General features: G+C 43.3%; 1 protein-coding gene across 4 annotated transcripts in view; it reads right to left on the bottom strand.

The window, feature by feature from the left end:
- Positions 1-24,701, bottom strand: part of ALDH1L1 (aldehyde dehydrogenase 1 family member L1) — a 685,374-nt gene that overhangs the window by 34,431 nt on the left and 626,242 nt on the right. For all 4 annotated transcript variants that reach the window (XM_069643393.1, XM_069643394.1, XM_069643395.1 and 1 more), the window contains 2 exons: positions 4,812-4,917; positions 4,045-4,244 (listed from right to left, as the gene is read on the bottom strand). In XM_069643393.1, coding sequence (XP_069499494.1) covers positions 4,045-4,244; positions 4,812-4,917 — 306 coding nt within the window. The remainder of the gene's footprint in view (positions 1-4,044; positions 4,245-4,811; positions 4,918-24,701) is intronic.

Raw genomic sequence — 24,701 nt, forward strand, 5'->3', positions numbered from 1 at the left:
ACTGCTAGGAGCTTTGATAAGAGTTCTACTATTGTCCTGTTGCTGGATTAACCAGCTAGAGTTGCAGACAGATACACTTGTGAAAGGTTTCCCAGCGTACAATAGTGTGGTTGCTACAGGAACACACAGGTATCAATAGTAATGCTCATGGGTTGCTAGCCAGTACACTGAAATTAAGGGGATCCAGGTTATCAACAATAATGTGGAATTGAAGCATGTACACTTGCCAAACAGGAGTGACCTACTTGAAATGGGTGATAAGGAACACAACAAGGAAGAAACTTGCGGCGTGCCCGGCATAGACCGGCAAAGACCGACTAGACCCTGATGCGCCCTATCAGGGTTTAAATGGGAGCGAGCTAGGGCTGCTGAGATATGAGGCCTTATCCCACAGAAGCAGAATTTTAGGTAGAAATAGTATAATTTCTGAATGCGGACACAAACACAGCTCAATAAAGTTCAAATCAATTCAGATCCTGTCAATTCTAACAACTATAAATCTGCATTCTTTCTTCAATAACTGATCTTCTCACACACAAAGTAAATACCCTAAAGGCTCCCACAGCATTAAGCAGCTTCTTAAATAATCTGCGAAGACCGGCTAGACCCTCATGCGCCGGCGCTGATGCGCCTCATCCTGGTTTAAATGGGTGCGTGCTAGGGCTGCTGTTACATACACACAGCACTGTCGAGTATAACTGATTGTTGCTATAAACACGTTCCCTGCATTCACAAATTAAATTGTAGCAAACCCTGATACACTTTGCGCTCTTACTGATAGAAAGCATTGCAGATTAAGGCTAATCTATAGTAGAAGCTTCCCAATACTGAAATAGGGCTGCACAGAGGGCATGTAAGGGTCTCGAAAACCTTAGCTCGCCAGTTGTTTTTGGACAACTCCCATCAGTCCCACATCAGCTGGGTTAATGATGGCTCATGGGAGTGTATTTCATACCATCTGGAGAGCTGCAGGCTGCAGACCTCTAGTGTCAGCAATCCATATCACAAGCTTGTCCAATGCAGGCAGGAAAGATCCAAGCTCAGCTCCACATTGTTTCAACTGCCACCCATGCAAATATAAGACATGCGGATTACAATAAATGCTGTGCTAGAGAATGTAGCTGGGTTTAAACAGACTTGCCACTGTTCACTAGTTCGAATTCTCTTTTTACAAAGCTACGCTACATGTCTTAAAGTACAGAGCAAATTCACATGCATCCTGCAGGCAGACTGGCTCAAAGTAAGTGCATCTGATCTATGTTCCTGAGAAGCTTGAACTACAGGTTGGCAGACATGCTGCAGCTCTACCCTTTGCTAACCTCAAGATTTTTAATCATCATTGAAAATAACTGCTTCCTGATTCTGACCCTAGGGGTGGTGTTCTGCGGGAGGATCATATGGGGTCAGGGGTGGTACGCAGGTCAGGAAGAATAGGAAATCCCCTTTAAATAACTTTCCCAGAGATCCTACTATCCTAATGGCTTATTGTAAAGTTGAAACTGTGAAAAGGAGTGAATTGAACATTGGGGACTTCAAGTTGTACAATGCCAAAAACACTGGGACAAAGAAGAGGGTCGTGAACTCTAGGTTGCACACCATTAAGGTTAATTACCTACATGTAAGGGAGACTGAGAAGCATAGAAGGCCCCTTCAGGGGCAGGCCATGGAGAGTAGCAGCAGTAGTAGAAAGTGTAGTGCTTGCCGTGACTCGGCACCGAGATTGCAGCTGAAGGAAAGCAGAGCCGCAGACGTTTGCCGTGCATATGACTGTTCTGCGAGGTCTCTTCCTACAAGGACCCTGTTCGCAGAGGTTGCGCAGAGGGAAGCGTTTTGGATAAAGGCTTTTCCCCCAGAGGATCCTGTTTGCAGAAATCTTGCAGCAGGAAGCGTGAAGTTGGAACGCTTTCTCCAAGGCAAGACAGGCTGAGGTGGCAGGCGAGCACCTGAAATCCTGTGGAGCAAGAAACGCTCCAACTTTGATAAGGGCGGACCTAAGAAAACTAAGCAAAGCAGTTTTCCAGCCAGCCTGATGAAGAAAAGCAGTAATCCCAACTGCAGCAGAGGGAGCGGACGCGCAAGCCAAACCCGGTGAGTTCACTTGAGAACTGTGACCCCGGAGTGCTCCGTAACTGCCCGCTAGCCGAACTTGGGCAATTTGAGTACCGAACTAATGAGAAAGAAGCCAAGTGCCAGAACCGTAAATCTTTTGTGTATCAAACGGTGTAAACTGAAATATATTTATTCTGAAAGTCAAGCTGATACGATGGTGAGAGAGTGGCAGAGTCATTGTGTATATAAAGGTCAGACTAATTTCCAATAACAATTGAGGGCACTATTTTGAAAAACTAATGCAAACAACTATTGCCAAAGCCGAAAGAGGGTGATAAAGAATCTAGTTGAAGAGAACCAACATTGCCAAAGTCAAAAGGAGGCAATTAAGCAGCAAGGTGTGCATAGACCCTATTTTCAAAGGGAAAAAGAGGCAATAGGGAGAACTGACCTGAATAAGCATTGCCTAAGCCAAACAAGAGCATAAGTGAGAGAAACCCAGTATCAGCATTTGGCTAAAACAAGAGCGGGAGAACAAGAGTGGCAGGTAGGCTGCACTTCTGACAGAAGGTGTTCAAGAAGAGGGAAGAGGGAAGCATAACCTGCATTGCATGTGGCAATCAAAAGTGTGGAGCAAACAGCAGAAATATGTCTCATGTTTTCCCAGAAAAAGTAGACAAACCTGAGGTTGTGGAAAGTTAAAAATGTATATGTTGTATGAAGCAGAATGGTGCCACTGAAGTACTTGTAGTAGTGTTAGTAGTTTCATGTTGTCCTGTCAGGAGAGTACACAATGGCAAGGGACCTTGTAGTATGAGCCTGGCGGGTGAGTGGACGAGGCAGAAATGATTGAAGTAGTGTGGTATTGTAAAAAGCGTTGAAGAAGAAGTGGCAAGACCACAAAAGCATATGATTAATTGTTGTGGAATTATCTTGACAAATCAATATTGCTGATGAGTGCATTGTGAACTGTTGCAGAGTCATCCTGACAGAAGTATTTGTATTGACATTGATGCACTGTGGAAGTACACCTTTTTTGCTAAGGAGTAGTTGTGTGGAATTCTCTACCACCAGTTGAGAGACAAAAGACTTGCTGAACATTTTGAACTGTTGGTTAAACCCAAGTGGGAGACTTACTGGTGGAAGAGTAAATGTATATGAACCTTGTTACAACACCGGATTTCCTTAGTCTTTTGAACTGTTGATTGAATCTGGGGAAAGGGAATTCACCCAGATTACAAGGAGGAACAGTTACTAGGTCTGGCAAACAACTTTTGATTTTGATATGTCTGAATTGGTATGCATTCCCTTGTTGTGTTTGATGTATGCAAGTGAAAGGGACAGAATTCTTTTGTTAAGAGTGTTTTCTTTAGCTTATTCTACAGGTAGGGAAATCCTCGTTAGGGTAGGGCTAGTGAGGCGTTTATCAAACCCTTTTGAGTTTAATAAAATTACATCTTTTGAAAAACTTCAAAGTTGTTCGCCTCACATTTATGACCCCTCACACACCTATGTCCAGTCTCTGTAGATAAAGCCTTGCAAATGCTGGAGACAACATCTGCAAATCCTCCAGGCACAATCAGGTGCTGAATGCTACAAATCAATGGTCAAAGACCGGTGTAGGGCCAATGGTGGCAAGTTGGCTGTTAAGTGGAATGTATTTCGAAAAAACACAGAACTTTAATAAAGTTTCTTAAACATAGCATTCCACCTCTATCCCTGTTGCATGTACGTTATCAAATTTATCCCATGTATGTCCTTGACTATTAGTCGATTCCATCTTTGTTCACGCCAGTATTATCTTTAGTTGAATTTTATGGTCTTGGCAATGGAAATTTATTGTGGACCTCCAGTCATATGCTAGATATAGGAACCAGCCTACCAGATAGCATGCTTTGCTGCTTTAAATACAAGTACTTGCAGTCATGCTTTAGGGGGATCTGTTGGACAACTCTACCTAGAGCCTCCCCATAGATTTCTCTTCTCGTCACTTACCTAAATCTTTCCCAAATCCAGACTGTTTGAAGCCCCCGAATGGGCAAGCCACATCTGTTTTGTTGTAGGTGTTGATGAACACAGTCCCTGCCTGGAGCTTCTCACTGACATACAAGGCTTTGCTAATGTCTCGAGTAAACACCCCAGAGGCCAGGCCAAACTCTGTTCCATTAGCACGCTTGAGTACGCCATCAATGTCACTGTAAAATGAAAGCATGGAACAGTGTTAAACTACATACATACATATCACGCATGTTCAGAAATACAACAGGGTGACTATTAGTATATCTTTAACTGATTAGCAAGACTTGCAAAAGATGACCAATATAATGCAATGCTAGTTAGAACTACATCAAGGATAGGGCCAATCTGCAAAGGGAAGGTGTGCAAGATTAATTTTGAGGTCATTATTTTGTCTTGCATTTGTAAATTGGATTGGATATTTCATCGCCAATCGATTAATAGAGTGTCCAAAGCAACAAAGATGGAACTCCCAAGTAACAGGTTAATTGTTTGATTGACCCAAATGTGAGAATAAACATGCTTGAGAGAAAGTAACAACCAGAATATCGCAAAAGACAGGGAGATAAGTAAACACAATAAACTGCAAAATCACAAAGAACACTACATAACTGAATCGCTCCTTTATGTCGCAGTTGGAATGCATTAGTTTTACACTATTGTTATTTTGTTAATTTATGTGTCAGTATGAGAGCCAGAATCATTGGATTTTTGATTTTAAAAAAGTGCATATCTAAAATTCCTACCCATCACTGAATTTGGAGATAATCATCACTGGCCCAAATGACTCCTCCTGAGCAATGTACATCTGGTCCTCCACATTGGTAAATATCGTCGGCTCAAAAAAGAAACCTTAAATGAATAGAAACAAATTGATATTTTAACACTTGGAGCAGATTAACAATAGATCTTTGCGTCACAACGTCCAACTGCAGATCACATGCGATGGTCGCTTTCCGCCTTACAATCATTGGTTCATTCTCAACACAAGAATAATAATCTAAACGCTGAACAGGAATATCCACCTATATCATGGATGTACATTTTGGTTAGTTATCTGTCACATTAAATACAAAACCTTTCAATTGCCACTTTAAGATTAAACACTCTGTCACCAGGAAATCAACACATCAACCCACACATTTATTTTATCACAGCAAAATGTACGTAACCTTAACCATGATGCAAAAGCCCAAAGTGCAGATTTGTCATGCTTAATCTTTACAGATTAAAGAACCACTTGATTTAAGTAGCTGGGAGCCGTATCAGACTTTAGTAAAACCAAGATTTAATTCCTTTGATACAACATGACTAATGGCAATTTTTGTGAAGCCGACAGGTAACATTTCTCTTAAAACACAAAGGGTTTTTATTGTACAATTTGATGTTGCTTACAATGAAAATGAATGCTAAATAATATTATGAAATGAAATGGTTCATTATGAAATAGTTCACTCAATGGAAACCCCAAATATCCAATATTTCGGTTTCAATTATGGGAAAATTATACAATACTCTTTATTCCCATGTTTTGGAATCCAATTCCTGCACCAGACTCTCCACAAGCATATCGGAGCACAAGATGGCCAAATTCCATTCAGTAATAGCATTGCTACTTGATTTATGTCAGAGATTAAGGTATAGCATCCATTGTTTGAATCAAGCAAATCTTCCTTTGAATTAAATCTTTTTTCCCAGATTGATAGAATTAGTTTGTAAAATCATCCCCAATTCCAGTTGGGTGATTTTCTTTATTAACCTCTGAGAAAAAATATTAGTTACAAATTTCTCATATAGAAAAGGTGTTGATTTTTCAAAAATATCTCTGGGCATGCTCTCTTTTATATCTTAACAGCAATCATTGGTTTCTGCCTCTTACAACCTGTAATGTGTAATGGCTATATTTGTTGAAACTAATGAAGAGGGAAAGCAGTAACACATAATTAAACCCTGACTCTTATGTACATACAAAGTGAATCTGCTTAAAAGGTCCTTTGAATTGAGGGAAATCAGGTCACAGGAATGAGTGAGTTCACCAGTGACCCTTGGAAGAAAAGTCACTTCCTAAACCTGTGGACCCGAAGCTTTTGGAATAGCCAGCTTTCTTTTAGCACTCCCCATCATGGGAACCCATTGGGCCTGCTTTTCCTCATTTAAATATGTTTTTCTTCAATTTGTTTTAACAAAGACATTTCTGACAATTGCAGACTTATCCCAAGGGATACAGCTAAATTCTCCAACATATATTTCTATTGCCACAGCCCATTCAATATGAATAAGTCCTTCATATTTCTTTTAGTTGGTCATATGCTAAGGGGCTATGTAGCCTCTTTTCTCAGACATCAGATAACCGGACACTGGTATACAACAAGGCTCCTAATGGCAAAATGCAATGTTTTCTTTTTGCAAAATCTTGGACCTCTTCGCCTCCTCCAAAGTCTTCATTAATATCTATCTAATTGGTACGGTCATGGTGCAAGGCCCTCGGGCTAATCTCCTTCTCGTTGATAAGTGGTTCCCTCGCCTCATCAGCTCACTCTCATCTCCAGCTGTCCCCTACTCTCTTCCCCTGGTTACCTGGACCTACTCCACTTCCTCCTCTGTCCCATATCAAGCTCTTTCCACTCCTCTGCAGGATGTACCTCTGATTTGTACCCCTGGCTGGAAGGTCTTTAAGGCTTGCAACCTTCTCCATTTTGCCACCCTCAACTCTCGCTTGGCTGTTAAACACTCGTCTGCCATCTGTCACCCCCTAGAAGAACTTGACCTTGATGTCCCCCGTCATGGCCAGCTCTGTCACGAGTTTTGACACTCTCCTCCCCGACGGCTACACGATCCTCTCAGCCCCCAGATCCAACTGGCCTGGAGGGGATGTAGCCCTGATCTTCCCAGCATGGATTCCTGCCTCTCTCATTCCCTCTCAGGCTTAATCCCCTTTTGAATGCCTAGTCTGCAGGCTTCCTACTTCTCCTAGCAACTCTCTTACTGTTGCTACTCTCTACCAGCCCCCTGGCCAAATCACTTCTTTTCTCTCCGAGTCGGCTGGTCTCTCCTCCCCCCTCTTGGCCTCAACTCCTCCCCCTTGGTGACCTCAACATCCATCTTTATTCTACCTGTCCCTCATCTGCACTCTTTCGTGACCTCTCTATCCTTCCCTCCGGCCCGACTCACTCTGCTGGTCACACACTTGATGTCTTGATCTTCTTCGGCCTCCCCCACTTTAACCCCCTTACCACTCCCCTCTCCTGGTGTGATCACTGCCTCCTCTGCTCTTCTCTCCATTTCCTCCTCTGAACCCAATCCCACTCCTAGACTGCCAACCACCTTCTCGGATTACCGGCCCATGAAGCGTGTTTCAGTCGAGGCCTTTGCAGCAACTTCCTCCACCCCAGGCTGACTCACACCCTGACACAGCCCTCTCTTCTCTACTCCTCTTTTTTGCTACTCTTGATACTCTTGCCCCCGTCATGAGAATCGGTTTGAAGACCAAATCCAAGTGCAATTCTTGGTATGACTCTGACCTAGCTATACTCAAACGTAAGTGTAAGTATAGGGCGGCGGAGAGGAAATGAAGGGCTTCTTGCTTATCCTCTGACAAACTGGCCTGCCGCCTGCTCCAAAGGCAATACAGACTCGCTGTCCGCACCAAGAAGAGAGTCCACATGCAAGCCTGCATCTCTACGGTATCTAACAATTCAGCCAAACTTTTCAAAATCTGAAAAGGAGCTGGCCAACCCTGCTGCAGTCTCCACCCCTTCTTTCCTCCCAGGCTCTTTGCAATGCCCTTGCCACTCACTTTATCTCTAAAACCCATGACATCCTGTCCTCCCTCTCCTCCCCCCCTCTTTCTCCCTCTCTTTCGCGGCCTGCTGATCCCGCCTCAACTCCCTCCCTCCCCTTTTCTCCTCCTTTCCTCTTTTCCCCCCTGATGAGGTTGCTAGACAAGTCCGATCTATGAAAACCTCATCAAAACAGGTCCATCCCTGTTCCTCCAAAACCATTAAGGACCACATCGACACCCTTGCTCCAGCCCTTGCCGATTTCTGCAATCTCTCCTTTGCCTCTGGCACTTTCCCCTCCTCTCTTAAGCACGCCCTTGTACATCCTCTCCTTAAGAAATTCACAGCTGATCCATCATGGTCGGCAAACTATCGCCCAATTTCCATCACTACCTTTTTGGGTAAGTTCCTGGAGAAACTGGCCATCTCTCAGCTTAATCTTCATTCCAACTGTTTCATTTTTGTTTTCGCCTGTTCCCTTCCCTTTTGCCTGGTCGCGCTCTGAAACACTTGTGTACATGCCCAATATAAATAAAATATCATTTAGTTTCATTTCATTGTGATCTATTCCTGTTAATTATGGAAAAAGCATCATAACTGTATTATGTATCATTAATTTGCTGTCTTGCAGGTCTCTTATCGAGGTAGGCCTTTATTAATATGATTTGATTTAATTTTAATAATCGTATCTGTAAAGCATCATCACATGTACAATGAAATTCCCATTTTGCACTAAAATGAACGATGAGTAAAACGTGCATTTGAAGTCCTTTATATTGTCTAAGCTGTACCCAACCATGAGCAGTGGGCCAACTCACAGTATATCGACCTGTCATTTAAATGTCTAGATTTCTCAAGCGCCAAGGGCGATAACATCACTAGAAGACTGAATCCAGGACGTGTGCACCACTTTTGAACAAGAGTGACAGCATGGATTTCAAGAAGAGGAGAACCGGGAATAATTGGGGCGGAGTCATATGGCAAATCAGGGGGTGGCTCACTAAGGATCACCTGTGTGACAGAAAGTGGGGTAGAGGATGCAGAGAAATTGAATCGCTGATAGTTCAGCAAGAACATATCCAACACTGAGCCACTGACAGGTTAGGAAGGGGAGGAGACTTATATTGGAGTTAACCAAGAGGGAGACACTGGCAGCAATGCTGCCAGCTCGGATAAACACCACACAATTAGAGATAGATTGATTTAAGGGAAGAGCTGCAGATTAAAGGCCAGATGGGGAAGATGACTAGATGGGCAGCAAGAGTGGAACAACTCATCCAGAGATCAGAGGAGGCACAGAAGCCTTGCAAACTAAAGCTCTTCAGGAGGGAGGAATGGAAACAAACAACCAGCAGACCGAGAGACCTGTCTTGGTGGAAGTTCTCACATGGCAAGTGGTGGCAATCCACTAGGTCACCAAGGAGTGTTCCACCTCGGAGAACAGATTTGAAAATGAAAAAGGAGGGTAAGAGTAGTTGTGTCACCAAGGGTCCATACAGTAAATTAAGACTGTGCAACTGCAACTAGTCAGGTTAGAAAGAGTAGAGTGAGAAAACATTCAAGCAAATGGCTACATATTCTGGGGTAGTTAGTCAGATCTCTAAATGTCCAGTGGGAAAGAAAGCGTACATGAATAAAACACTTAATTCCATGGTTCTGAGTCAGATTGAGATGTATCAGAGAAACGAACAAGAGAACATTGGGCCCAAGTTCTCTAGTGAAAAGAAGAGTTATGGGGGGATGGGGAGAGTGAGGAAAGCGTATTCACATAAAAGACTAAATTCTTTAACATTGACTAAGCTACGAAGATTCAAGAAAGGAACTTTAAAACTCCAGTAAATGGGGGTAGAGAGAGCCTAACATGCTACATTCAAGGGACAGAGTAGTACATTTAATGACAGTGATTGTCATTTATTCCAACCTAATTATCAGATTACTTGTTTTCTGGAGAAGTGGACAGTCGACCCAGCTTATATATGCAGACACAAATTCACCACCACAGATTCATTATCTGGATCTCAATGTATTTGCATGTCAAAGTTGTGGGGATTAACTCTGAATATAAAGTCTAACGCTTTTGAAGGTGGCGACGTAGGATGACCACATATTTTCCTGATAAATATTTATATTAGATATGGTTCTGAATCAATTGGGGCATTTGAGAAATGTCTATGACATGCAGAAATCCAGATACAAATTAAAGGAATGTATGCATGAATGTATGTATGTATGTATGTATTAATGCTTGTATAGCGCTGGTAGCCCGAGGGCATCAGGGCGCTTAAACAATACAACACAAAAGCTACTAAAATAGACAAAATAATGTCATAACAGGACTAGAACGACCCTGAACAGGCTTACATACCGGTTCTTTATCTAAAAAGGTGTGTCTTCAGCCGTTTCCTAAATGCCAAGTGACTGACTTCTGACCTCAGAGATTCAGGGAGGCTGTTCCACAATTGTGGTGCCAGCACCAGAAAAGATCTGCCCAGCCCAGATTTCAGCTGAAATTGGGTACAACCAGAAGGCACTTTCCTTCCGAGCGCAGTCGTCTCATGGGTATATAAAGCACTAAACTATTCTTCAGGTAATCTGGTGCTTTGCCATAAAGGCACTTGTGTACCAGTGAGAGAGCCTTGAACTTTATACGTTCCTCCACTCTAAGCCAATTAAGGGACACCCTTTCAGATGTGACGTGGTCTTTCTTCTTCAAGTTTCTGACTAGCCTAACCGCGTTATTCTGAATCACTTAGCGTCTGGATAGGTCCTTAGATGAGGCCCCTATCAACAGAGCATTGCCATAGTCGAGCCGAGATAGAATAATTGGCTCTGGCTATGGTGGCCAGATTGCATTCATTGACGAACGGCTTAATCGATTTCATTAGCCTAAGATAATACGCCGTATATTTCCGGAGGTAACTGTCTGGGCGTCGGAATTGATCGCAGAATTGACCATCATGCCCAGGGTTTTCACTTTAGAGGCCACTGAAATGTTGGCTTCCTGGATTTGAAAAGATTTATAATCAACCCCCAGGTTGGCCAACTGTCGACTGGAGCCGAACAACATCAGTTAGGTCTTTGTGTCATTCAGACACATCCAATTTGCCTGCATCCAGTCGTCTGTTATCTTGCAGACCTTTCCAATCAATTCACTATCAGCGGCGTGATGGCTACCCCACAGCTCCAAGATGAGCTGGGTGTAATCTGCATAATTCATAAATGACACCCCAGCCTTCACCAAGATGCTGCATAATGTACGCATGTATATATTAAACAGCATCAGCGACAGACTTGCCCCTTGGGGCACTCCAAAAAGAATATGGCAAGGGTCGGAAAAGTTACTGCCCCAATGGGCTCTAGCTTGGCGGTCCGATAGAAAGGATAGCAGCCAATCTATTGCCCCTTCGGAACAGCCCACATTCTCTCTGAGTGCCTTAATGAGGAGTTGATGGTCCACCAGATCAAAGGCGGCGCTTAGATCTAGGAGCATCAGCAACCCTAACTTGTTCTTATCTACCAAACACAGCATCTGGTTCTGTAGATCCAGCATGGCTGTCTCAGTGCTGTCGGACACTCTGAAACCTGATTGTTGCTGATGCAAGGCCTCATGGTTCTCTACAAAGCGTTGTCATTGCTGCGTGGCTACCTTGTCCAGTAATTTGAGGACAAAGTTAGAGTTCGTTATTGGACGTAGATTCGCTGAGTCCTTAGGATCCAGGCCGGCTTTTTTTACAAGTGGGGTGATAGTGACCTTCTTAAGTTCCTTGGGCACTGAGCCCTCCTGAAACGAGGCATTCACAATTCTCAAAAGAATGGGAGCAAGGATGTCTTTATATAGGAGAATAATGCTAGGTGGTAAAATATTTTCTGCACAAGTGGTGGGTTTCATGTTGTTCAGCACCTCTAGCAATTCTGCTTCTGTGATGATATCGAATTTGAAGAGCTGTTCTCTAGTAGTAGCCTCCACTTCTATTGGCAGTGTATCCTATTTAGCAGAAGTTCTAACATTAATGATATTTTGCCTGGCTTTTTCTATCTTGGCATGAAATGCATTAAGAACAACATTGCAGTCCTCCTCTGTGGGCGTAAATGGGAGAGTAAGATTTTTTGGTTTTTCAATACTCTTCAGTATGTCGAATAGTTTGCTTGTCTTATTGTCTGCATTTTCAATTTCTAAGTTAAAATTCTAAGTTAAGAATACTCACATGATTGTACTTTGGGACAAGAACACCCCATTTTACACCTCGCTTGACTTTGAAAGGCTTGTATGAAGAGGAGGATGAGGCGGTATGGGTTATCCCTGAGCTCCAAGCACCTTATGATCCCGACAATATAAACATTCCATCAGGATGGCACCTTGCTTCAATACTCATGGTCTTCATGCTTGTAATGGAATACTAGACAGCCAGGTGACAGTCCCCAATCACTAAACTGATAAATAGCCATAACAATTATATTAGTTGGCTTTTAATTGATGCTTTCTCTGTTGATGTACACTTCCTTTATTTGAATTTACAGTATAAAAGCTCAGAAGGGATTTGTGAGAGTGAAACAAGGCTGCAGTTTCAATCTCTAATTTAGGAAAAGTGTGATGTAGTCATCCACAGATCACTTCACTGATCTTATGGATCCCTATTCCATGCAGTATTTTCTTCTAGTTATACAACCCCATTAGATAGTAGGTTGAATGGCAATCTGATACATATTGCTACACCGTCGTTTGTAACGCACCCTAATGCCCAAATGAAGGCAGACAATTTGAAGCATCATTCATGATTTGATTGCAAGTGCATGCGACTCTAAAATAGACTATCAGAAGCCCGTAAAGAGCCGGCAGAGCGGGACCAGGCTAAGATAAGCAAGTTAAAAGCAGAATATAAAGACTGCTCACTAGCAAGAAGCAGGTATGTATTGCACTTCCCCCTCCCCTTTTCTACCCTCTCCTGCACTTGCACGAACTCAATCTCACCTGGCCAAGTAAGATTGTTGTCTTTGTCTTCCCTCTGTTCCCCCCTCACTTGCCTCCTCTTGCCTTGAAACACTGGTGTATAGGCGTGTAATAAATGCCATATCATATATGGTGGTACTAGATAGATATGGGCAAATTCAAGATGCTCTTCGTTTTTTTTTTCTTCAACAAAGGATAATAAAAGAGCCCGGAATGCAAAAAGGAGCAAAGACTTAAAGAGGCGGCTACTTGCCTGTGGGTCTTTTTGAATCTGAATTGACTCTTTGGGTCCCCTTCCTTGAATGTTGGTTCAATAAAATGAATGCAACTTTCTTGTTCCCTACTTCATGTGCTAGGGTCCATATTTAAGAAGGATAATAATAGCATTCCTTCCAGCCATCACCCTACTCCCCGAATGATTGTCTGGCAGAAATCCATGGGGAAGATACTCGTCAATTATTTAAAGGCATGAAATTCTAATTATATTATCTCCCGTGTAGAAGCCAGTTTCCGCCGATGAATCTGTACAATTGTTCAATCGTTTTTGCATAACCTCTTAAAAAAAAAATAAACTGCCATTAAGTCAACTCTGTATCACCACCTTTGGGTCTTCAGCACTGCTTTTGACAAGGGTACCAGAGGTTTACTCTGGGAAACATTGGGAAAATAAAGGGTCCCGGAAATGGCTTATGGGGAAGAAATCTGTACCATCTAGAATGCTAATATTGAAAATGATATGATAATTGGTGTCCTGTGAAATGGGAGGAGAGGAGGTGAATCCACAAGGTACTCCACAATTGCAAAGGGGATAAGGTGAGCTGTGCCAAGGCACCACTGCTTATTCCTTTCAAATCAACACCTTTGATGAGTACCAAACGCCAGATACGGTGCATATCAGACCTTTTTAACACACCTACATCTGTTTGTCTACAGCACAGATTCTGAGGGTGAGTGTGGGACTTGGAAGTGAATTATTGATCACTTTGGAAACATTTTGCATTTCAAATGTGTTCAGCACATGCTTTTTGGGAAATGTTAGTGGAATTGGTATTCATATTGTGCCCGATTCGTAAGACTGGGGCAAAAAGGCAGCTCAATTGTAGCAGAATCATATGTCCAACTAGCAGTGAACTGCAACGGCATTTCATACTTGGTTTTCTCTTGGTTTCAGACGCTCATAGACCTTTAGGTTTTGATGCGTTAAAGTTCTATTAGAGACTTCCAGTAAGGAGTTGTGTTTGGCAGTTACGATTAGGAAAGGCTTTTAGTGTTAAATACAAAGATGTGTTTTGTGTATGTTAAGAGATTGTGTGCACCTGCATTAAAGGGCCCAGTCAATATTGTTAGTGGTCTCAGCAGAGAGATAGCGCAACGAATGGCTGGTGATTTGGCCTGAACTTTAACTTAAACCTAGCTGATTGTTTTTAAATGACTAGGAGCAACACTACTCATCAGTGATTCATATACAACTTTAGTGGGAATGATCATGCCAATACTTCAGAACACTTGTGCTATATATTCCGGCACAGTATGCCAATTTATGAGCTAAGTGCTTTAACCTTTTTCATGGGACAATGTTAATTATTCACAGCAGGGGTAATGCATATGTTTTGGCATCATACCTACAGTTCTCAGCAGGACTGCTATTTGTGCATGGCATGACCTGCATTTCTCAAAGGAGCTGCTGTAATGACATTACCAACATGTGTTCACTCAAGAACTGAAGTGTTTGAGCTCTTTTCTCCATTCCAGAGTGGGTGTGATGTACACTGGTGGGCAGTGTGAGAAGACTCTCATTCTTGTGTTTCTTCCGTGTATGGCACTGCCAAACTCCATTTCAAAGGAACCAGCCTCATTATAAATATCCTGACCTATGTGTTGGATAGTCAATTTAAACCGGTGTAGTGCTTTGGACGAGTTAGTCATGTCAGGCAAGCCTTAAAGAGACCTTTAAATGGTAACCAACATGTTGGTATTTGGCTAAGGTTGAACATGGCGGCATAGATGCTCTGCTGTACCAGTTTTGTATTTCTGGGAATGTAGCGAAGATTGGCTCTTCTGGTACTTCTGATCGTAATCTAGGTCCTCAATATCCTGGCTTGAATGATGAGAATTGAATGGGTGATGGATAATGAATTGTGTTTTGACACAGGATGGGTGATTTAACCATATGTTTGTGGAACATAGGTTTAATAGGGAGAGAATTGACATCGCTCTTTTGCAAGAGACTCACTTAATGGAAGAATCAAAGCACCTCTTCAAAAGCAACCTGTTTAATAGGATTTTATTAAACTGCCCCACTTCCAAATCAAGGGGTGTGTGTATATTATTACGCAGGGGTCTTAATTTGAGTATGGAGAAGGTAGTAATGGATGAGGAAGGGAGGGTGATTCTGATGGATCCCCGTTTTGAAGGTAGATTGATAACACTAGGATCGGTTTATGGTCCATGTGCTGGGGTAGTGGGTTCTTTTCAAAGATATTGTCACTTTTAAGTGGGATGAACGGGGAATATACAGTACTGAGAGGTGATTTTAATTGGGTTCTTGATGGAAGGATGGATCACTCGGCTCATTGCAGATATACGGCTGAGAGAGTGAGCAAAGTGTTCAATGAGTTTTTACACACCTTAGACTTAGTTGATGTATGGAGATTCACACATCCAGGGGATAGGGAATTTACTTTCTAGTCACCAGTCCATGATTCGTATTCTAGGATGGATTATTTCTTGATTTCTGATAAGCTTGCCGAAAAAGTCTCTAGTGTTGACATTAAGGAGAGAGGTATTTCGGACCACTCCTTGCTTAAAATGTGGTTGGATATAGGATTAGAACGGCCCAGAACACAAAAGTGGCACCTCAAAACTTACATATTACAGGAGAAGGGGGTGGGTGAGTCTCTACAAGACTTCACAAAGACGTTCTTTGAACTAAATGAAGGTTCTGCACCAGATATAATGGTTTGGGACAGCTTTAAGGCAGCGGTTAGGGGTGAATTGATGAACATCACGGCCTGCATAAGGAAAAAGGGAGTTTCCAAGCTGAAGATGTTAAGAGAGTGCATTAGAGGGATGCCAGAAGAGGTATCAAATGACAAGAAGTAGGGAGGACAAGGATGATATGGAGAGAATGCAGGAGTGTTAGAAGCGTGAGATGGACACGCAGTACGAGAAAGGTATGTTTTTCATTAAACAAATTCTGGGAGCAGGGGGACAAGAATGGTAGGCTACTGGCAAATATACTACGTGGACTGATTGATAGCCCCTTTGTTCTGAGATTAGAAGGTGAAGGTGGGGAGTATAAAGTTAAGAAAGATGAGATTTGTGAAAGTTTTAGGACATTTTATGATTTGTTGTATAGGGAGGATCAGTTTCCAGCACCTGAGGATATGGATGGATTCTTTGATAAAATTATTTTGCCAAGGTTGTCAGAGGATCAGGCGGTAGCTGTAGATAGACCCATTGAGGGGAGGAAATATTGGCTGCAATTGACCAGCTTAAAGTGGGTAAGTTGCCTGGTTTAGCCGGTCTCCCGGTGGAGTTCTACAGAGCATTGGGTCCGGTGTTACTTTTCTCTTGTAGGTTTTACTTTCAAAATGATAAAGTGAATTTAAAAAAAAAAAAATTAAAAAGAGACTGGCAGTGATCCCATCACCCTGTGGGCACTTCGGAGTCAACAGCATATCAGGAAATACAGGTCAGTGGGTTAACAAACCTAGTACATAAATCAGTGTTTAACCTGCTGGTTGCAATCCTGTCGATAGCTCAGTAAGTTGATGTGTCTGCAGTAGAGATGTGTTTAAAATGCAGCGCAAATAACAGGTTTGAATTGTAGCAGAGCTGACCTAGCTTTCCGCTCATCAGTAGGACTGCTAAGTGCTCAATTGTTCAGGACACATGTGTCTCATCAGGGCTGCTACACCTGTAAAGGTACACACTGCTGGTAAAGCATCAGCATGGAAGCAAGTGAAGCATCTGCTGAGACAAATGTCCAGCTTACTTCCAAAATCAGGTGTGCCTACATTTTAAAGGTCCCATCAATATTCAAGTTGAGCTCGATTTATAAATGGAAAATGCATTTTTATGCTTTTTGAATATTTACTATTGCGCTGGCAAAAGCCTAATAAAAGAACACGAGAGGAAGAAGAACTCTGAACCTCAGAGAAACAGGGCAACAACAGGGATTGGGGCAGGACAGACAGAACAGCAGAGAACGTAACATGTGTGCCAAAACAGAAGGAAGAGAAAGAACAGGAAGACCAATGAGCTACAGAAGGTATAACAACAAAGAAATGAAACCGAGATAGATACAGGTAAGAGAAACACACAAAACCCAGCAACATGAGTGATGGATAGAAGCAAAGCAAAAGAGAAAATTGAGAGGAAACAGATCAACAGCAGGCGGGAGAGAGAGCAAGGGAAAAAACGAGACAGGAGAAAGGAAGGAACATAATCCAAGAGTGGAAGAAAGATCATCCACAGCGGAGACTGTAACAGGGAACATGGGAAAGGAGACCAAGCTAGAGTAATAGTTTTGCGAGAGGAAGAGATTAAACAGGACAGACAGGAGTCACAGCAATGGAGACAGCAGGGAAAACGAGAAATCACAATAATAGGATGCAGAGAAAGGAGGGGCAGAGTGACGGAGCAATAGACCACAACAGGTGGAATAGCAAGACTTCGTAGTGGGAGGGAAGCAGCAAGGGGAGAGAGAGTTAAAAGATGACGCCAAAGCCACGAGACAGAACTAGTGGCAAGCAACAACAGTAGGAGTGAGTGGAAGAGACATTATGCTAGTAGAGGTTGGTATTTGATTCATGAATACCCAATGTAACTAGATAGTAGCTGTTCTGTATATGTATCCGTTCCTAACAGAGTTCCTGTGGCCATGTATCATAAAATGCAGATGTGTAGCTTGCACCTGGAAACTATTCTGTGGGAGAATGTTTTCGAAACAGAAAAAAAAGAGGAAAAAAAAGAAAACCGGTTTTATATCAAGGTTCTCTGGATTCAGGTAATGTATTGCAGTAGTGGAAAACAGTTATCATTGTATACATGCATTGGAAGGATTTTAGATACGTGTTACTCTCTTGGGAAGGAGAGTTTTTACTCTTGAATTTGGATCTCCAACTCAAAAATGGAGTAAAAAACATCCCACCCCAAAACCTTATCTGGAGCACTGAGGAAGTACATTTTAAAATTAGAGGCATAGGGAGCCGACTCAGAATGGGGAGCATGCAGGATATTATTTGTTTGCACTGCTACCTTGTTTTTTTGTGTGTTTTTTAAATTAATGGTTTACTATTAATGTAACTAAGAATAAATGGCCTGCAACGTATATAGACCACAGAATGCAAGATGTTTTTGCTGGTGGAAAGAATTGCACAATCAACCGCTTTGCAGATTTTCGGGTTTCATTTCACTCAAAAATGTTCCTAGAGAAGGACAGAAAGCAGGGTATTATCTAATGTGTTAGGTTGATTGCTTTCATCACACCAATATGGCCTTAAGACCCCAAGACCCCACCATGGCATTGAGGGGACTACGAGGTGATGGGCAATATGACCTGAAGACCCCACCATGGCATTGAGGGGACTGGGAGATGAGGAGCAATATGGCCTGAAGACCCCACATGGCATTGAGGGGACTAGGAGATGAGGAGCAATATGGCCTGAAGACCCCACATGGCATTGAGGGGACTAGGAGGTGAGGAGCAATATGGCCTAAAGACCCCACCATGGCATTGAGGGGACTGGGAGATGAGGACCAATATGGCCTGAAGACCCCACCATGGCATTGAGGGGACTAGGAGATGAGGAGCAATATGGCCTGAAGACCCCACCATGGCATTGAGGGGACTAGGAGGTGAGGAGCAATATGGCCTGAAGACCCCACCATGGCATTGAGGGGACTAGGAGGTGAGGAGCAATATGGCCTGAAGACCCCACCATGGCATTGAGGGGACTAGGAGGTGAGGAGCAATATGGCCTGAAGACCCCACATGGCATTGAGGGGACTAGGAGGTGAGGAGCAATATGGCCTAAAGACCCCACCATGGCATTGAGGGGACTAGGAGGTGAGGACCAATATGGCCTAAAGACCCCACCATGGCATTGAGGGGACTGGGAGATGAGGAGCAATATGGCCTGAAGACCCCACCATGGCATTGAGGGGACTAGGAGGTGAGGACCAATATGGCCTAAAGACCCCACCATGGCATTGAGGGGACTAGGAGGTGAGGACCAATATGGCCTAAAGACCCCACCATGGCATTGAGGGGACTGGGAGATGAGGAGCAATATGGCCTGAAGACCCCACCATGGCATTGAGGGGACTAGGAGGTGAGGACCAATATGGCCTAAAGACCCCACCATGGCATTGAGGGGACTGGGAGATGAGGAGCAATATGGCCTGAAGACCCCACATGGCATTGAGGGGACTAGGAGGTGAGGAGCAATATGGCCTGAAGACCCCACATGGCATTGAGGGGACTAGGAGGTGAGGAGCAATATGGCCTGAAGACCCCGCATGGCATTGAGGGGACTAGGAGATGAGGACCAATATGGCCTGAAGACCCCACCATGGCATTGAGGGGACTAGGAGGTGAGGAGCAATATGGCCTGAAGACCCCGCATGGCATTGAGGGGACTAGGAGATGAGGACCAATATGGCCTGAAGACCCCACCATGGCATTGAGGGGACTAGGAGGTGAGGAGCAATATGGCCTGAAGACCCCACCATGGCATTGAGGGGACTAGGAGGTGAGGAGCAATATGGCCTGAAGACCCCACCATGGCATTGAGGGGACTAGGAGGTGAGGAGCTTGGAAAGTAAGGAAAATGCCTGTGAGGAAGCCCTGAAAGTAAGGGCTGTTATGTGGCTGTTTCTGTGGTGGTCTCCCTAAGAAATCACTTTGGACTTACTACGCCATGCTTCTGGAGAAAGCAATTGGACTCTTGCATTCACCTAAGTGTTCCAACATTAAGCCAATTGTTCGCTTTAGGTGTTGCTTTTTGTGGAAATTTTTCCAAGTGTTACTGCCTCCGCCCACTCTTTCCACAATCCTTTTTTTTCAACAGTGCTTGCGCCTCTGCGCGCGCACCTGTGAGGAAGTGCTGTTCTGTGGCTGTTCAGTGCTGCGTAGGGCGGTAACCAATTCCGTTATTGCACTGAATTCAACGTGCTGTGCTTTAAATATTTTAATTTTAATTAGGTGCACTTCTAGTTTCCCTTTTGGTCCTTTGCACAGTGGTTCAGTTATTACTTACACACGTGTTTCTTATTATGTATGTAGAAACCCTCCTTTTCCAACATTTGTACGTTAAAAACTAGCATGCCTTCCAAATTAGAAACACTTAAGTTAGTCAAACGGCTGAAACGTGCGCCGTGTAAAGATGGACAACTTTTGCAAACACAGATTCTACATTCAAATTGAAAAACAGAGCGTGCTCGGCATCTGCCGCCATACGCTCATTTTACACAACTGAATTCAATAAAAATGAGGAGATTGTTGAGATCCCACATATGGTTTATAATTCAGTCATGCCAGTAGCTGAAGATCCGTGTAATAACCATCTTACCATGGGCATAAGTGATTGCACAATGCACGCCTAACTAATACTGGGACTTCAGTCGTTTCGGCAGCCGAGAGCGAACATTATGGGACTCCCATATATGTACCTACTGAAACGACTAACAGTAACGTGTTATCGGACTCACGACCTCATCTGTTTAATACTAGTGATTTACTGAATATGAATACGCCCATGCGTAATTGCTCTAATGCAAATGTTTTTAACTATCATGCTTCACCAGCTATGGAATTGGTTCCTGTTCCTAATTTGCAGCATAATTTGCCTAGCACGGTTCACTTAACGGAATTCGGTGAATCACAAAACCCTCAATCGACACAAAAAAGTGCTCCATCTCACACAGCTGGGAATAACACCATAATTGAGCGAGATCTCTCTCATCCGATACAACAATGTGACATAAAATCCTCGAGTTGACAACATTGGAAACAACGAGAAAGAATTATCACAAGACATCTCGCAATCTCCAATCAATTTCGTGACAGCAGCCTCGGATTCCCCCCCCCACCCCCCTTTCAACTGTATTCCCAGAGGGTCGTTTCGAGCAGAACCTGCTATTAATATATCTCAATTGAAATCTCTGTTAACAAATTCGTTGCTCCAGCCGACCCTTATGTCCATGAACTGGTTTTAACGACCATGATTAAACTCTACGAGTCTGTCCATAGAAGACAGACTTGCAGCTTATAACCAAAAAAGACCGGGATTGGAACCTGTGTTTCTATGTGCAGTCTTGCTTCCAAAACAAACGCGTTGCCCCCGAGCTCTCCTCCCGGCCTTTTTATAACGTGCTTAATACCGGAGACCAGTTTAAGATAAGATATATGGAGGGCAGTATAGTTATTTAGAAGGGATTGCTTCCTGCCAAATGATCAGGACCTCCTTTCCCCAACTGGTTTTCCAAGTTAACATCAGTTGTATATTAACTGCAGAATGCTGCAAAGCGCTAAACTCCCTGGAAACATCCAAAAGATAGCAGGAGGCATGGGGCCTACTCCTACAAAGAAGCCACCAATAGGCATGTATGTTTACCCGGACCTCATGATCTACTGTGTCCTTTCTTTCTTCGTGCCATTGTGATAGCCTATATTGGGACATCCTATTTATTATACCCGAATACAGGACATTGCAATCTTTAATAGACACCACACAATCTTTACAGGCAGGACATTCAATGGACCAAAAACAACTGGAGGAGCTCTCTTGCAGAATGTGCCCAACATATCTTCAAGTAAGATATCTGATGACCCTGCCTACACCAAAACTCGTGTTTTATGTGACATAACTGCACACATGGCAATGGTGTGAATACACAAAACCCAAAGATATTTTCTTTTTACCACTTAACAAATCTCATTTATTTTCTGTGGTAGCCTATTATATGTTTAAAAAGGCCTCTGACACAGGGATCTATTGTCACTTTTTCAAAGTGGAGAATATTTTAGGGACAAGTTGCTTTTCTTTTTCATTAAAGCATGAGGTTGTCTCTGGTCCAAATGAAAATGAGGTTCCCGTTTTCTCTTAGTTAATATGAATGCAATCCTTCAAATGCGAGTCCAACATGAATCACTTTTATTGTGACACCAACACTACTGCAAACTACTAGAGCACTGGGACATAGGAGGCAATCTGAGGACAGTTTGGTTCTGCTGGTATCAACATCAGCTTACACAAGCAATCAATCAGCTGGGAGTCTGAACTCCACTTCAGTATCTAAGAAGGGCGGAAGATTCGCTTTTCATTAGTCAGATAGTTCACTTCCTGCCAAATATGTACGCTTAAGCATAATAACTCGCAGGGCCCATCAAAAATACACAATAGCATTGCAAGAGAACAAGCATTGCAAGAGAACAATAACGCAGTCTCTGTTTACTAGCTCAATTCACTTTGAAGGCATCTTCAAAGGGAACAGAGCTAGTAAACTGAGACAGCTGTTGTCTTGCAAGACAAGCAACGCAGAAACCCAACTCTATCGGAACGGACCACGCTGACCTTCTCCACCCCCCAGACTCCTCATATTCATAGAACCTAAGAGTATTCTCCAAGACACAGATGCAGTGGTCGAAGTGTACGAAAAGAAGTAATGGAACTATGTTCCCTGCCGGCCTGCACCCACTCCCCACAAACCCCATTATCACGTCCCCTCGCACACACAATACACACCCCCAGACACGTGCACCTGCTGTTTAAGGGAACGTTCAGTGCAGTGCACTGAAAGGGCAAGTTTCAACTTCTTCCTACAGTTTTATTTTAAAACGAAACCATTCCGGAACGGTTTCTTTTTAAAATAAAAGTATAGGCGCTGTAAAAGGTAATTTAAAAAAGTAGAGGAGCACCGCTCCCGCTCACTTCGACCACTGCACAGCTGTCTGTTTACCAACTCAGTTCATAACTCCCAGATCAGTTGGACGCCTACCTGCAAGACAACATTTTTAATCTTGCAAAAGGCCAGGTGTTCAACTCCCGTCCACAACCCAACTGCTCATTATTGTGAATGTTTCTTGCAAGTATTGCTATAGACAAAAGTAAAGAGTTAAAAAAAAAAATGAATAAGGGCTTGTCAGGTTAATCCTCAGGTGCTGTCCTGCCACAATATGGCTCAATCTTATACAGGAGTTTTTGAGAAGATTACTTTAACCACCTGACCGGTATTTGCCTTTGGGTTACCCTCCCATTGCTTTGGTCACGGCCACGGTTCTTCTGCACTACAATCCTCGGTGTCTGAAACTCCCTCCCTTGTGGGACCCGCTCGCCTTCTACTGCTCCACTCACCCTCCGCATCAACGCTTTCCAGCGGCTCTGTGAAGGGGCAGCTGCTGGCGCTGAAACCCCGCCTCTCGTTATTGACGTGCATCTGTGGCATTACGTTTTTCAGTTTGTTTAGGCCGCTCTGCGTCTGGTTCTCAGGGCTGGAGATGGCCTCTGTATCCTAAATATTCCATGAACGTATTTGACAAACCATTTCTCTCTCTGTGTATTCAGTATGATAGCTCAGCCGAGAGATAATCTGGTCTATCCACCCCTCCCCCCTTTTCATTCTTCCCCACTACTCCATACCCACTAGGATGTAGGGGATTTCACCGAATCCATGTTTTCGAACAAGTGAAGTCACCAAATGTATTATTTTTTATATTGTAGGGGTTAGACCCCTGCAACCCACTGGTTCCCCCTACCTTTATTAACATCCCTTATCCCACCCCCACATATATTTCATTTTAAAGGTTTTTTTCAGTAAAAAAAAAATAAAAAAAATTCAGTGACTACTCTCTTGAAAAACATTGGATTCAGTCACTTCTTCGGTATCGTACCTACTCATCAACACCTTCTGTGTCGTTTTTCTAGCCATATGGACTAGGAAAAAGAAAGAGAAGCGGAGCATGAAAGGAAGACTTCTCATCCCATTTTGGTCTTGCTATCATGGAAGGTATCTGACCACATTGTACGACCAGGTTACCCCTCACCACCATGAGTTGGGTCAGTGTTACCTCAACCGGATGTGGAAGGAGAAGCAGAAATCTCCATCTATAGAAGGTTACAGGGGGGCTGTTCATATCTCTTGATGAAAGCAGTAAGAGATGGGCAGAGGGAAGGCAGGCACGATAGGACTGCCAGCATGGCCTCTTTTGGGCATCTTGGTCTGCCTGCTTACTCAGCGTTGCTGTCAAAGGGCGTGATGCTGGAAAGCTTGGCTTGAACGCTACATTAATTCTAGGGCCAGCTCTGCATCAACCTCAAGTATGCTCGCTGAGGTACCCCAGGGACCAAGATGCATTTCCGAGAACAGACATAAGGAAGACATAAGGAAATATCTACAGACTTTTGTAAAAGTGTTTATTAAACTGCACTAGCCACTGTGACTGGGTGCTAATGACCACACCACATTTCATTGAGGGCTGTAATGTCTGATAAGGTTGTGCAGCCCTCTAAAAGTTCAGGCTGGTGTGCTGTTACCCGATGGTACAGCTCACAGCCACGGCTTTACAGGTCAAATAACGAAAAGTGTCTTTATTGAGGTAATAGCCATAATGGAATCTGGGAGGTCATTACTAAGTGGGCGTAATGAAATCCAACACTGGTGTGCTAACTGGTCCAAATTATTCTCTTTAATTCGCTAACTGGACATAACCGACTCTGGTCTTCTTGTGCTTCCTAGGAAAATGAAAATCTTACTGTGGTACCTGGGCATAATAGAATCCATGTGTATGATAGTAGGCCTCAGAAAATCTGGTGCTGCTTTGCTATTTGTTTAGGGTGCAATATGCCCTTACTGTACTCAATGAGACTATACTTTGTGGTCTTATTGTGCATATCGGAATCTGG

This window comes from Ambystoma mexicanum, chromosome 2p, assembly GCF_040938575.1.
Source record: "Ambystoma mexicanum isolate Mex_15411 chromosome 2p, UKY_AmexF1_1, whole genome shotgun sequence".
Classification (NCBI taxonomy): Eukaryota; Metazoa; Chordata; class Amphibia; order Caudata; family Ambystomatidae; genus Ambystoma; species Ambystoma mexicanum.